Below are 14,214 nucleotides of genomic sequence, written 5' to 3' on the forward strand. Positions count from 1 at the left end.
GCTTCCTACTGCATGAGCTATGTTGTTGATGTAAATTGAGAAGAGCGTGGGGCCTAGGATTGAGCCTTGGGGTACTCCCTTAGTGACAGGCAGTGGCTGAGACAGCAGATTTTCTGACTTTATACACTGCACTCTTTGAGAGAGGTAGTTAGCAAACCAGGCCAAAGACCCTCAGAGACAATAATACTCCTTAGCCGGCCCACAAGAATGGAACGGTCTACTGTATCAAAAGTTTTGTCCAAGTCAATAAAAATAGCAGCACAATATTGCTTAGAATCAAGGGCAATGGTGACATCATTGAGGACCTTTAAGGTTGGAGTGACACATCCATAACCTGAACGGAAACCAGATTGCATACCCGAGAGAATACTAGACATCAAGAAAGTTTTTCCAACACTTTTGATAAACAGGGCAAAATAGAAATAGGCCTAGAACAGTTAGGATCAGCTTGATCTCTCTCTTTATTTAAAGGACAAACTGTGGCTGCAATGGAAACCTCCCCAAAAAGGAGAGACAGGTTAAAAAGGTTGGAGATAGGCTTAGCGATGATAGGAGCAGCAACCTTAAAAAAGAAAGGGTCTAAAACCATTGGACCCAGACGTTTTTTGGGGGTCAAGTTTAAGGAGCTCCTTTAGCACCTCGGACTCAGTGACTGCCTGCAGGGAGAAACGTCGTAGCGGGGGAGGGGAAAAAGAGGGAGAAACATCAGAAATGTTGGACGGGCAAGGAGGCATGGCTGAGTCAAACAGGAATCCTGACTTAATGAAGTGGTGATTAAAGAGCTCAGCCATGTGCTTCTTGTCAGTAACGACCACATCAACATTAAGGGACATGGAGAGAGAGAGCGAGAGCGAGAGCGAGAGCGAGAGCGAGAGCGAGAGCGAGAGAGAGATGCTCCTTAAAGTAACTTTGGCCTTCCGGATAGCCTGAGCACACTTATTTGTCATTTGCCCGAACGATAGCCAGTCAGCTTGAGTATGCGTGTGCCGAGCCTATCGCCAAATGCAATTCTTGAGGTGGAGTAACTCTAAGATCACGGTCAAACTAAGGGCTGAAACTAGGGGCTTCTTTATGGGGGTGCGTTTGTTAACAATACCACTGAAAATATTAAAAAAGAAGGTCCAAGCGCCTTCGACAGAGGGATAAAGCTGATTCTTTACCATTTTACAGAGGCTAGTTCATGAAGGAAGGCTTGGTCATTAAAGTTTTTTAGCAAGCGTCTATGACAAATCAGGACATGTCATTTCACATGAGCAGCCATTACGAACACAGGCTGTAAAACAGTGATCACTAAGATCATTACAGAAAACACCAGACTGATACCTATCAGGATTATTTGTGAGGATAACATTGAGGAGAGTAGCCTTTTCTGGGTGTTTGGAGTCATACCTTGTGGGATTGGTGATAATCTGAGAAATATTTAGGGAGTCCCATTGCTTTAGAACCTGGTCAGGTGGTGTAAGCATGTCCCAGTTTAGGTCACCTAGCAGGACAAATTCAGACTTAGTGTAAGGGGACAGGAGAGAGCTTAGGGCAGGTAGGGTACAGGTCGGTGTTGATGGAGGACGATAGCACCCAGCAACAGTCAAGAGCTATTTGAAAGTTTAATGCTTAAAAACAGCAATTCAAATTCTTTGGGGACAGACTTGGAGACAACCGAGCACTGAAGGTGATCCTTGGTAAAGATTGCCACTCCCCCACCTTTGGAAGATCTGTCTTGCCGAAAAAGGTAATAACCAGAAAGGTTAACATCAGTATTCAAAACACTCTTTCTTAACCACGTCTCAGTAATGACCAACACATCTGGACTGGAGCTGTGAACCCACACTTTCAACTGATCCATTTTAGGTAATACGCTTCTAGAGTTAACATGCAGAAAACCCAGGCTTTTACAAGAGCAGAAATCAGTGAAGCAGATATCAGTGCACAAGTCAGAATTGGGGCTAGCAACAGGTGTGCCAGGGTGTACATGCACATTTCCAGAAATCATCAACAGTAATACAATCAAGGCACGGCATAGGACATGGAGAACTCTGCAGTGCTGATTTATGACATCTGAATGTGCATCAGATGCCAACAAGATCATATTGTACAGCAATTTCATCAGGTAACATGAATACAAAGCCGGCGAGAGGTGGTTAGAATAAGATGGGAGGCCAAAAGTCAGTGTAACCAATAGAGAGTCAGAGTCCCGAGTCCGAGACCAAACAGTCTGACCCACGGTTGGGTAAAGAAAGTTGGTAGTCAACAAAGTATGCAGGAGTCATGAGGCAAGTAGCAAAATGGACAAGATTTTTTTTTAATATATAACGACTTTGGGCTAGCCATTGTAAGTTCCGAGTCACTCGCCCCAACAGTGTGTGCTGGAGGTGAGCGAAAGATCGGGAGAGAGGGGTGAGTGTGGTGGAGGTCCCTGGACCAGACAGGGGGAGACAGGCCAGGGCAGATGGTGAACAGATCGCCAGTTGGAATCCAAGCAGCAGTGCAGCAGGCAATGGGAGTAGGTGTCACACCCACTTGGGATAAGCTTTTATTTCTGGAGGCAGATTTCTTGTAGAAAATGCCAGTGACTGGTCTTTAAACAGCAGGAGGGGGCTTCAGAGGACGCTTCAAAGACTCCTGACACTTGTTGGGCCCAAAGGCCTTTTATTTCACACCTTAGTGCTAATTGAATTTGTATCTGGCCTGTCCTTGCAAGCCTGGGAGCCTTAACTCAGCATTCAGTCCCCATAAAGTAAAATATATCATTGTAATGTAGTTTATTATTTATTTATTTTTCTTCATGGCTTTCAAAATAGCATCAGACCAAACAATACTCACTCAGTTCCAGGTTGGAATGGTGTCCTCAGGTCTCTGCTGTTTGTTGGCTAGAGCACCCTCCACATAGCTTGGAAAAATAAATTACCTTGAAAGCAGTAATCTCTCCAGTTAATTTTGGTCAAAATTAGGTTGTAGGTTTGGAGTTTGAGCGAAGGCCATGCTGTGGAGGGTAGCATCCTGCATATGTACCTGCCGAAAAATCTAAGTTTATCTAACTCCAAATCTATCCTTTCGTAAAAAAACATGTTAAAAAGAAGACCCCGGCAGCTACACCGTTCAGTGTGCCACCTTCACCAGCTTTTCTTATGGCGCTTCAGAGATGCTGGGCTCACCCACGGGCTCTTGCCCACCACAGCAAGGACAGTGGGACGCTATCTGACATGCACGACGCAAAACAACATGGGATGAATGCATAGCAGAGCTAATGCTCTTCCCAGATGAAGCACTGAAGGATGATGCCCGCTGCCCCAGACCTCAGTGCAGGGCCACAGATGAGCTACTGTCACGGGCCTACGACTTAACGGCTCACATGGCCCGCATTGGGAACTCCCTCTCAGTGCTCATGCAAGCACAGAACAGGGTGCTCCAGTCAGAGCACGCAGACCTGGACCTCTGCAACCTGAATGACGCATTTGCGTTCATGACCAGAGAGCTAGGCAGACTGATATCCGCCCTTGTTGTGACTCGTTGCCAGGTCTGGCTCGCCCAAGCCCCAATGTTCGATGACTCCAGAGGGGCGCTGAGCAAGCTCCCAATGGTCCCCGGACTGCTCTTCGACCCCGCGGCTGAGCGGGCCATTGAGCGTAGAAAACAGCGCAATAAAAATGTATTGGTATTAAATGTTTCATCGATGAGAACATTTGCAGAATGTCGGCCCAGTTCCATCTCGCTCCATACTCTACCACCGGTGGCCACTGGGCTTCCTCTCCTCACAATATTTAGTGGCGAGTGAAATTCCAACCGGATGCTTTAGATTGATACATCCAGTTAACTTCACTAGGGTAGGGGGCAGCATTCGGAATTTTGGATGAAATGCATGCCCAATTTAAACTGCCTGCTTCTCGGGCCCAGAAGATATGATATGCATAGAACTGGTAGATTTGGATAGAAAACACTCTAAAGTTCCCAAAATGGTTAAAATAGTGTCTGTGAGTATAACAGAACTGATTTGGCAGGCGAAAACCTGAGAAAAATCCATTCAGGAAGTAGTTTTTTTGGTTTTGTAGTTTTCTATTCAATGCCATAACAGCATCCATTGACTTAGGACTCAAACTGCAGTTTCTATGCCTTCCACTAGATGTCAACAGTCTTTAGAAATAGTTTCAGGCTTGTATTCTGAAAAATGAGGGAATAAGAGCATTCGGAATGACTGGACGCTAAAGTGTCGCAGAGCTTTTTCATGCGCTCGACAGAGAGAGAGAGCAATTCTTGTTTTCCTTTTAAATTGACGACGTTATTGTCCGGTTGAAATATTATCAATTATTTAGGCTAAAAACAACCTGAGGGTTGAATATAAACAGCGTTTGACATGTTTCTATGAACTTTACGGATACAATTTGGATTTTTTTGTCTTCCTGTTTTGACTGCGTTTGAGCCTGTGGATTACTGAAGAAAACGCGCAAAACAAAACTGAGGTTTTTGGATATAAAGAGACTTTATCGAACAAAATAAACATTTATTGAGTAAATGGAATGTCTGCAACCTATTTCATGGTCCCGAAGAAAGGCTTCTGTCCAGTTGGATTTAAAACGGTTCAATGTTTTCCTAAAAGTCCCCCCCTTTCACATGTTGTGGACAGTCAACTTTCTCCAAACCGTAGCCACAGGGAAATGGTTCACGTCCTTGGACTTAAAAGATGCTTACTTTCACATTCCTGTGTTCGCCTTCCAAGGCCATGCATACCAGTTTGTGGTATTAGCCTTTAGGCTCTCCCTCTCCCTCTATCCTTCCTTACCTCGACGACTGGCTCATCTATGCCCCCACTCGCAAGTGTGCGGCCGAGGGCACAGCGCTGACACTGACCCATGTCAGCGCACTGGGTTTTACCATGAACAAACAGTAACTTAACGCCAAGCCAAAAGGTCACCTTTATTGGTATGGCTCTGAACTCCCGCACTATGAGGACATGTATACCACCTCAGCGCATGGACAGCATTCTTCTTCTTCTAAAACAATTCCAGTTGAATGCATTGGTGAAGGTACGAACGTTCCAACAACTGATGGGCATGCTCGCGGTGGCCTCCGCAGTGACACCATTAGGCCTGCTTTCTTTAAGGCCACTACAAGTGTGGGTCACCGACCTCCGCTTGGACCCCAAGGAGGACAGAAACACCAAAACACAGGTGACAAGGGAACGCTAATCTGCTCTGCGGCCGTGGAGGAAGAGAGCCTACCTAACTACAGGTGTCGCTCTCGGATCAATTCGAAAAGGCGGGAAGTAGTGACGACCGACGCTTCACTAACAGGCGGTGGAGCAGAGTGGCAACACAGGTCTGTATGGGGGAAGTGGTGCCTCAGACAGAGGAAAGCGTACATCAATGTGCTAGAACTTCAGACCTAACCCTGAATCCCTTTCTGCCTGTTCTCAAACACAAACATATTCTGATACGATCAGACAATTCATTGACAGTGTTCCACATCAACCATCAAGAGGGAACGAGGTCTGTACTGTCCCTACAGGTGGCCCAACAACTCTTGGTTTGGGCCCTACCACATCTGGCATCCCAACGAGCCTTTCATCTCCCAGGCAAGGTAAACGAGGTGGCAGATTTGTCGCAACAGAAACCGCCCCTGGGGGAAATGGAGGCTTCACCCAGAAGTACCGAAGATATGGCAGCGGTTCGGAACAGCACACGTGGAACTGTTCACCTCAGATCGAACATCCCACTGCTCCCTCTACCAGAAAGAACCAGAGTCCAAGAGCCCCCTGGGCATGGACGCCTTAGCTCACACATGGCCAGAGGGCCTACCGTATGCTTTCCTTCCAACCCACTGATCTTAGCAACATTGCATCTCAGGCTCAGCACAGGCTGCTGCTTGTAGCTCCCAGATGGCCAACGAGACCCTAGTTTCCAACCCTACTCAGTCTTCTGGAGGGAGAACCATGGCAGCTCCCTGACAGACAGGACCTGCTCTCACAGTTGGATGGCAGGATATGGCATCTCAGACCAACTACAGCTATGGGTGTGGCCTCTGAAGAGCCCGACCCTCTACTGACCAGCTGCAATCCTGCTTTTATCGAGACGTTACAGAACGCCAGAGCCCCATCGACCAGGATGATGTACGCTGGAAGCTGTTTACCGAATGGTGCTCTACCAGGGCGGAGGATTCGGTGTCCTGCTCTGTACCTGTTATACTGAGCTTCCTTCAGAAACTATTGGACTCAGGTCGCTCTGCCTCTACCTTGAAGGTGTACGCCTCAGCCATATCGGCTAACCATTTATGCATCGATGGAAAATCAGCAGGGGCCCACTACCTCATCTGCCAATTCTTACAAAGTGTCCGCCGGCTGCATCCCCCCAGGACCTTCTGTGTGGCATCCTGGGACCTGCCACTAGTACTGGAGGCTTTGACAAAACCTCCTTTCAAGCATACGGAGAAGCCGGACATAAAATGGTTGTCTGAAAACGGCGTTCCTCTTAGCCATTTCATCAGCAAAATGTGTGAGTGAGCACTACACGCTCTCTATGAGCCTGGTCTGCCTACGGTGAAAGGCAGATGACCTAGGCGTGACCTTATGGCCCAATCCAGCCTTTTTGCCTGAGGTTCACATCAATCCAGCCATCGAGCTGGCGGCCTACTGCTCCCCTCCTGATTGCGGAGGAGGAGCGAGCAAATCTCGTGTCCAAATCACGTCGCATCCTGCCACACCATGGGCTCTGCCATTCTTCCAGTGGCACTGGTGCATTAGGTTAGTAGTGCTATTCCTCGTGACTTTGTTGGTCATCCACACTTCCAAACGTACTGACGTCTGAAAGGTATGAAGTAGAACGGAAGTTACTTTAAGGTATTTTTTTTAAACTGCATTGTTGGTTAAGTGCTTGTAAGTAAGCATTTCACAGTAAGGTCTACACCTGCTGTATTCGGCGCATGTGACAAATAAAATATGAACTATGATTCTACAAACATCTGGAAGACCGTCAGTACTTTCCTGTCACTGAATCTTTTGGGCGAGAAGATTCTCTGAGACAGTGCGTGGTCTGACGTACGGTTTCATATGAACCGCGGGGGCACGTCCCCCCACGCTGTGACGTCACCGGCGTGACTTTGTTGTTATTATTATTGCTTGAACCTGCGCGGAGCGCAAGGGATATAATCCATACTTTTAACTGTACCTACAGTCTTCCAGGTATTCGAATAACCATGGTTACATTCCTAACTTCTGTTAAACTATATAGCCTTCCTATATTTTGTTTCAAACCAAACACATTCTGCCTAGTGGCGCACACTGTTGCGTTTTGGCCACTTGAGAAAAAAACAGACATTTCCGCTAACAATCCTAAAATCTCATAAGAAATTAGGTGGTGTTTTTGGTGTAAGAGTAATGTTATACTATGCTATTACATTTGGTTGTAACTTTACTAAACAAGCAACATTGTGAGAAGTGGCAGAGAGACGCTCCGGCAGCACTACACTCCTACACAGAATGAGCTAGTTGTGCACGTAGCCTACTCTAATTCCTTGCAAAAAATTTGGTGATGCAGACACGAGATACCACATGGTTGGCTGTTTCATAAATCTGGGAATATTTTTCCAAAGGAAACATTTCTGGTTGGTCTCAGGGAATGTAAAACAGTTAGGAATCGATACTTTTAAAATGTGATTGAGTTGAATGCGCATGGACAGCCTTAAGTTTTACAAAATTACCTTAGATCCTTCTGTCTAATATGGCTATTAACTTTTGTAGCTCTTCAGAAACTTGCATTTTGTAAGTAATTAGATCTAACTGTCCTCCCCAAGTTTAACTGGAATTTAAATCAGAAAAGATTTGAGAAATGTGACTGGTTGACGATAGAATATCAGATCTCAACAACGACTGGAGAAGTGTTTAACAGACCACATCCTTATAATATATATATATATATATATTTCAATAAGCGCAACGTGACTGCAAGAGACAGGTTGGAACGTCTGAAACACGGGACAAATCAACCTAAAAAAAAATATGATTGTTTGGTTGCAGGACAAAGGGCCAAAATGCGGGACAGTCCCGCATAATCCTGAACACGTGGTCAATTTAGTTTAACTGGATGTATCAATCTAAAGTATCCGGTTGGAATTTCACTCGCCAATAAATATTGTGAGGAGAGGAAGCCCAGTGGCCACCGGTGGTAGAGTATGGAGCGAGATGGAACTGGGCCGACATTCTGCAAATGTTCTCATCGATGAAACATTTAATATCAATAAAGTTTTGTTCCCAAAACAATAATCTGTTGCGAACAGTAGACTAAGTTTTGTAGACTTTTGCATTGTTTAGAAGGAGTGCAAGGGCAAATGGATTCTTGCACATGGGCACTTCAGAGTAGGCATTCCCTAACAGAAATATGCAAATACATGCTAAAACACACCAATAACATGCTGACCACACCGCTCGCTTCACGTGCACGAGCTTTGCAAAATAAATTTACACATACGTTATTCAATCATTGCACCCACACTGCTCGAGCGTCTGCGTAGCCAAGCGCTAAAATTGAAAGTCCGGCCTCTCCCATCTCCTCATTGGTTTTTAGGAGCATATACCCACGTGGATGATTGAAAGATGAACTTAGGTCCACTCTCCGGTCGGTTGTAGTAATGCTCTAAAGTTGGTTGCCAACAGCCATATAAAGTCCAAAGAAGAAAAAGAAGCCTGAAGGAAGGAGCGATGATGAGAAACTAATTAGGTTTACCGTTTAATCTGTGGATTAATTGTTGGAGTAGAGGAACTTGTGCATTTCAGGTAAAATAACAACCCAATGTTTATATACCAGGACAAATTAGCTAGCAACAGCAAGCTAGCTAGCTAAATTGCCATAAATGTTTAACGCTTTTTGACCTGTCCCCAAATTAATATAATTGGTTCAGTTTGTTTTTATATTTCAACCTGTGTGTCCTGATCGCTTCTGGTGTGGGTAAACAAAATCAACGTGCGCACAATGGCGGACATCACGTAAGATCTTGCTAGCTCGTGCTTGGCTCTGCCCACCTCCTTGGTTGGTGAATTTTCACAAACCTGGTCCAGCAATTTCGGTCTTCTCAATGAGCTCATTGTCTGGAATGTTCTGCTGAATCTTCTCAGCGATCTCCCTGGGGTTCACTTTCAGGCCCTTTGATTTCATCATCTGAAACACAATAAATCCAAAACAATGACACCCATTTCATTCACCCCATAACTGCTCAAATTAAAGTTGAGCTGTTGATATTTAGGCTATATGCAAAACCAACTCAGAAAGACAAAGAGTTAGTGGGAAAGAGTTTGCAGGGACAGAGACAACACAAACACATAACAAAACAGGTAACAAAAGAAGACCAAGTGGGTCCACACTTGAACATTAGAAAAAAGTTGGTTTAAATCAACACACCCCTACATTTCAGTTAGTTTATTTGACACCCTGCCCTGCAGTATATCCTGTTAGTTTATGTGTTTGTTTGTTTACCATGTCATCACTGTGCATGTTTTGTGTTCCTGTTGGTTCCACTTTTCTTGGCTCTGTTATTTACTTAACAAATAAGGAATACTCAAAAATGTGCACTTATAAATCATAACAATTTGAATCAAAATACAGCTGTAGAAAGAAGTCAAACATCAAACATACAACCGATGTCTCTCTTGAGTTCTGCAAAATAGGAAAAGTCCAAGTTGCTTTTAATATGCTTGCAGTCAACCCCTAGTGATGTAACTGCCTACGTCAACACCTACTCATGAGACCAAGCCCATGCATATACAGTTTTACAAACTTGCAGGAGAGACAATAGTTCCAGTGTTTTAAGGGCTCAGCAGTAATCTTCCACTCCCCAAGTTGCTTTATATTGGTATGTCTGACTAGCCTCTTATCTCTTTCACTCCCCTGCAGGGTTCTGTGTCTATGAATCTCTTTTAGCCTTGAAGTGCTTTCTCACAGACACCCTGTTTTGACTGCAATAACTCACACATCTCTCAGACCGTTTCTTTATAAGACGCAGAGACAAGAAAATAACTGTGGAACAATATTAAACCTTATAATGAATATATATATATTGCTAATCTGTAGTCCAGGACCCTATAAATGTAGTGGGGGAGGGGTATTATTGCCCTTCCCCTTCTATTAATACAACATAAGCATAATCAATTATTATAATACATCAAACATTTGGTGCAGCACCTATCATGACCCCATAATTCCCCAGGCTGAATCAGGACAAGTTCCCAAACTGCCTGACCATGTCCCCAAATTAACCATCAATTAACCATAAATATTCCAAATAAACCCTATTTAAATCTATGAAGAAAGTTTGTCACAGAAAATAGATGATTTGCAGTATGGGCCAGATGAGATGGAGGTCATTACCACTAAGTAAATTAATAGGGACATTTTAGGTGCCACAGAATTTGATATCCCATCAAAGGTGTAACAACGTTTTATATGCATTATTAGAATGATCCACTCTCACATATGCGTTATTTGTATTGAGCATCGAGACAAGCAGTGAAAAAAAAATCCTTAACAAAAAAAGTTAATGCGAGGGGGCTTCGAACAAGAGGTTACTGTGCCCCATAGATTCATAGTTAACAGGTTTAGCGGAGTATGCCACCTGGCAGCAATAGTAATTGGCCTACATGACAGCTACTTGACAAGACCATTAGGCATTTTTGGGGGGGGGGTGTACGATGACCTTAAAATGTGACTCGTTTCAGGAAATTTGGCATATGTCGCACGTCACTACTTCACAGGGGCAGCACTAGAACATCATTTTTTAAATCAAAATGCATATTTTTGGGCAGAAATGCTTTCTGCAACATGTGAACTTTCATGTGCCTTAATAACAAATTTGTATTACATCCATAAATATAAATAAAATTGTTAAATTAAGAGCCTAGTTGGTTTAGCCATGTAAAAATACAGGAACCTTCTGAATAACGATGATTGCCCGAGATAACTTAAGGGCTGGACATGCCAGGAGATTAGTTTAGATTGGTCTGCCACGTAGCTTGCTACTGTCTATAACGTGAGCTGTTCAGTATGTTTTGACAGTCCTTTCTACAGCACCGTTTTTTAAAGATATAACGTTAGCCATCGAGAACTACAAAGGTTGCTACTTTTCTCAACAACATTAATGCCCTGAACTTAGCAGGCGCTATCGACAGATCAGTAAGAACAAGTGATGGGCTACTTTCTGCACACGCCACGGTCAGTGTGAACCGGAATGACTTGACACAAAGCTAGCCAAACAAGATGTAAATTACCATTCAAAAGTTTGGGGTCACTTAGAAATGTCATTTTTTTGTCCATTAAAAGAATATCAAATTGATCAGAAATACATTGTTAAATGTTGTAAATGACTGACTATTGTAGCTGGAAACGGCAGAATTTGTTATGGAATATCTACATAGGCGTACACAGGCCCATTATCAGCAACCGTCACTCCTGTGTTCCAATGGCACGTTGTGTTAGCTAATCCAAATGTATCCTTTTAAAAGACTAAATGATCATTAGAAAACCCTTTGGCAATTATGTTAGCAAAGCTGAAAACTGTTGTGCTGATTAAAGGGGCAACAGGTAGCCTAGTGGTTAGAGCGTTGGACTTGTAACCGAAAGGTTGCAAGATCGAATCCCCGAGCTGACAAGGTAAAAATCTGTCGTTCTGCCCCTGAACAAGGCAGTTAACCCACTGTTCCTAGGCCATCATTGAAAATAAGAATTTGTTCTTAACTGACCTGCCGGGTAAAAAAAAAAGAGGAAGCGATAAAACTGGCCTTCTTTAGACTAGTTGAGTATCTGGTGCATTTGTGGGTTCGATTACAGGCTCAAAATGGCCAGAAACAAATAACTTTATTCTGAAACTCGTCAGTCTATTCTTGTTCTGTGAAATGAAGGCTGAGTGAGTGAGTCTGTAATCGAACCCACAAATTTCACCTAAAATTACATATCTAACTGCCTGTAGCTCAGGCCCTGAAGCAAGGATATGCATATTCTTTTTTTTTTTTTTTTTTTTTTTTTTTTTTTTAAATTTTATCCCCTTTTCTCCCCAATTTTTCGTGGTATCCAATCGCTAGTAATTACTATCTTGTCTCATCGCTACAACTCCCGTACGGGCTCGGGAGAGACGAAGGTCGAAAGTCATGCGTCCTCCGAAGCACAACCCAACCAGCCGCACTGCTTCTTAACACAGCGCGCCTCCAACCCGGAAGCCAGCCGCACCAATGTGTCGGAGGAAACACCGTGCACCCGCCCCCCTCAGTTAGCGCGCACTGCGCCCGGCCCGCCACAGGAGTCGCTGGAGCGCGATGAGACAAGGATATCCCTACCGGCCAAACCCTCCCTAACCCGGACGACGCTAAGCCAATTGTGCGTCGCCCCACGGACCTCCCGGTCGCGGCCGGCTGCGACAGAGCCTGGGCGCGAACCCAGACTCTGGTGGCGCAGCATAGCACTGCGATGCAGTGCCCTAGACCACTGCGCCACCCGGGAGGCCTGGATATGCATATTCTTGGTACCATTTGAAAGGAAACACTTTCAGAGAATATAACACAATAGATCTGGTAAAAGGTATTACGAAAAAAAAATATTTTGTATTTTTTTGTACCATCATCTTTGAAATGTAAGAGACAGGCCATAATGTCTTATTCCAGCCCAGCTGCAATTTAGATTTTGGCCACTAGGTGGTAGCAGTATTTGTGCAACATTTTAGACTGATCCAATGAACCAAGGCATTTCTTTTCAACATTTTGTATCAAGACTGCCCAAATGTGCCTAATTTGTTTTATTAATAACTTTCCATGTTCAAAACTGTGCACTCCTCAAACAATAGCATGGTATTATTATTTCACTGTATTAGCTACTGTAAATTGGACAGTGCAGTTATATTAACAATAATTTAAGCTTTCTGCCAATATCAGATGTGTCTAAATTTTCTTGTTACTTACAACCTCATGCTAATCGCAATAGCCTACGTTAGCGCAACCATCCTGTGGATGGGACACCGATCCCGAAGAAGTTTTAACGAGATGGTTGGGCTAAGACTTAAGAGGGTGTGAACAATGCTGAATGGGTGTAGACAAGCTCTCCGGTAGGTGTACCAAAATGTTCAAGGGCCATTTTCTCAAAAGTGGGGTTACAAGTTTATCAACATTCAAAACAGAATTACTTTCCCATTATTCCTCAACTGCAGTGTATGATATGCAATTTCCTAGCCCCGAGTGTCTAAATTTATCCCATGTAAAAACAATTTCAAATGTTGCTACATAAGACCGAATCGAGGCGATCGGTCACAAATGTTGAATATCTTTTTCCCGTAAAAACACATGGTTGTGTGAAACGTGGGATTTTGTCATTAATGCAAAAGCACGCCTTTTGTCTAATGTTAGTAGCTAGTAGCCTGGTCAAGGATGTATCATGAAATATTGGCACACTTGACATATGACAGACCAAGTGGAACTTTTTTTTTTTTTAATACCATTGGTTGTTGGATATAAAGTTTAAGATCTTTGATAGGCTGCTGCGGAATTTGTTACAGGAAACAATCACTCCCAGCTGGTTAGGTTAGCATATCTAATAGGAACAGCTAACATGTAGAGTTTTATCACATGCAACTACATCCATGATTTGAATTGGCTGATGTGCATTTTGAGACTGAGAAACAACCTTCAAAAAGAATAAAATCCATCAGTGTTATTGTACCACCTGGGCCATGGCCATAGCGCTGTTACACTGGTAGTCCCCAAATTTGGCCTGCTGGTTGGGGGTGACGGCCAGGGGAGGGTTCTCCAGGTCAGGCCAGGCCTCCCGGATGGCCTCACCAAAGATCTCCTGAAGACGCTGGTTGATGTTCATCATGGTCTTACTGCACTGGCTCCTCTCTTCCTGTAGACTCTGGGGAGGGAGGATAGACAAAGAGCACTTCAATACAACGTAAAGGGGACAACCTATAAATAGCTACTCAGGTCTCACTCCTCCTACTTGCTCTTTGGGGGAAACTTAGAACAACTTATAGAGAGTCTTGTTTCAGTATGATATGTTGGATAAAGGAATAAAGACAGACACCAATGTCAAGTTCAATAGCCTTGTTAAGCATTGTACAAATCCCTACACGTGGAGTCCCGGGGAACAGTCCGGCTAGTCGAATACCTATCAACTAGACTCCGTAACAAGTCTCTCGCTCTCTCTCAAGCGGACATAACATGTGAAACAAAGCATCTAGTCACCTCCTGTATGTGAA

The 14,214-nt window shown here is 44.0% G+C and overlaps 1 protein-coding gene across 4 annotated transcripts in view; it reads right to left on the bottom strand.

Moving 5' to 3' along the window:
- Positions 1–14,214, bottom strand: part of LOC139538056 (arginine--tRNA ligase, cytoplasmic-like) — a 31,811-nt gene that overhangs the window by 16,208 nt on the left and 1,389 nt on the right. For 3 of the 4 annotated variants that reach the window (XM_071339997.1, XM_071339996.1, XM_071339998.1), the window contains exons 3-4: positions 13,680–13,868; positions 9,032–9,140 (exon numbers count right to left, since the gene is read on the bottom strand). In XM_071339997.1, coding sequence (XP_071196098.1) covers positions 9,032–9,140; positions 13,680–13,832 — 262 coding nt within the window. In that variant the 5' untranslated portion in view covers positions 13,833–13,868. The other variant, XM_071339999.1, reaches the window with a different exon arrangement.

The sequence above is a fragment of the Salvelinus alpinus genome, chromosome 13, assembly GCF_045679555.1.
Source record: "Salvelinus alpinus chromosome 13, SLU_Salpinus.1, whole genome shotgun sequence".
NCBI classification, from domain to species: Eukaryota; Metazoa; Chordata; class Actinopteri; order Salmoniformes; family Salmonidae; genus Salvelinus; species Salvelinus alpinus.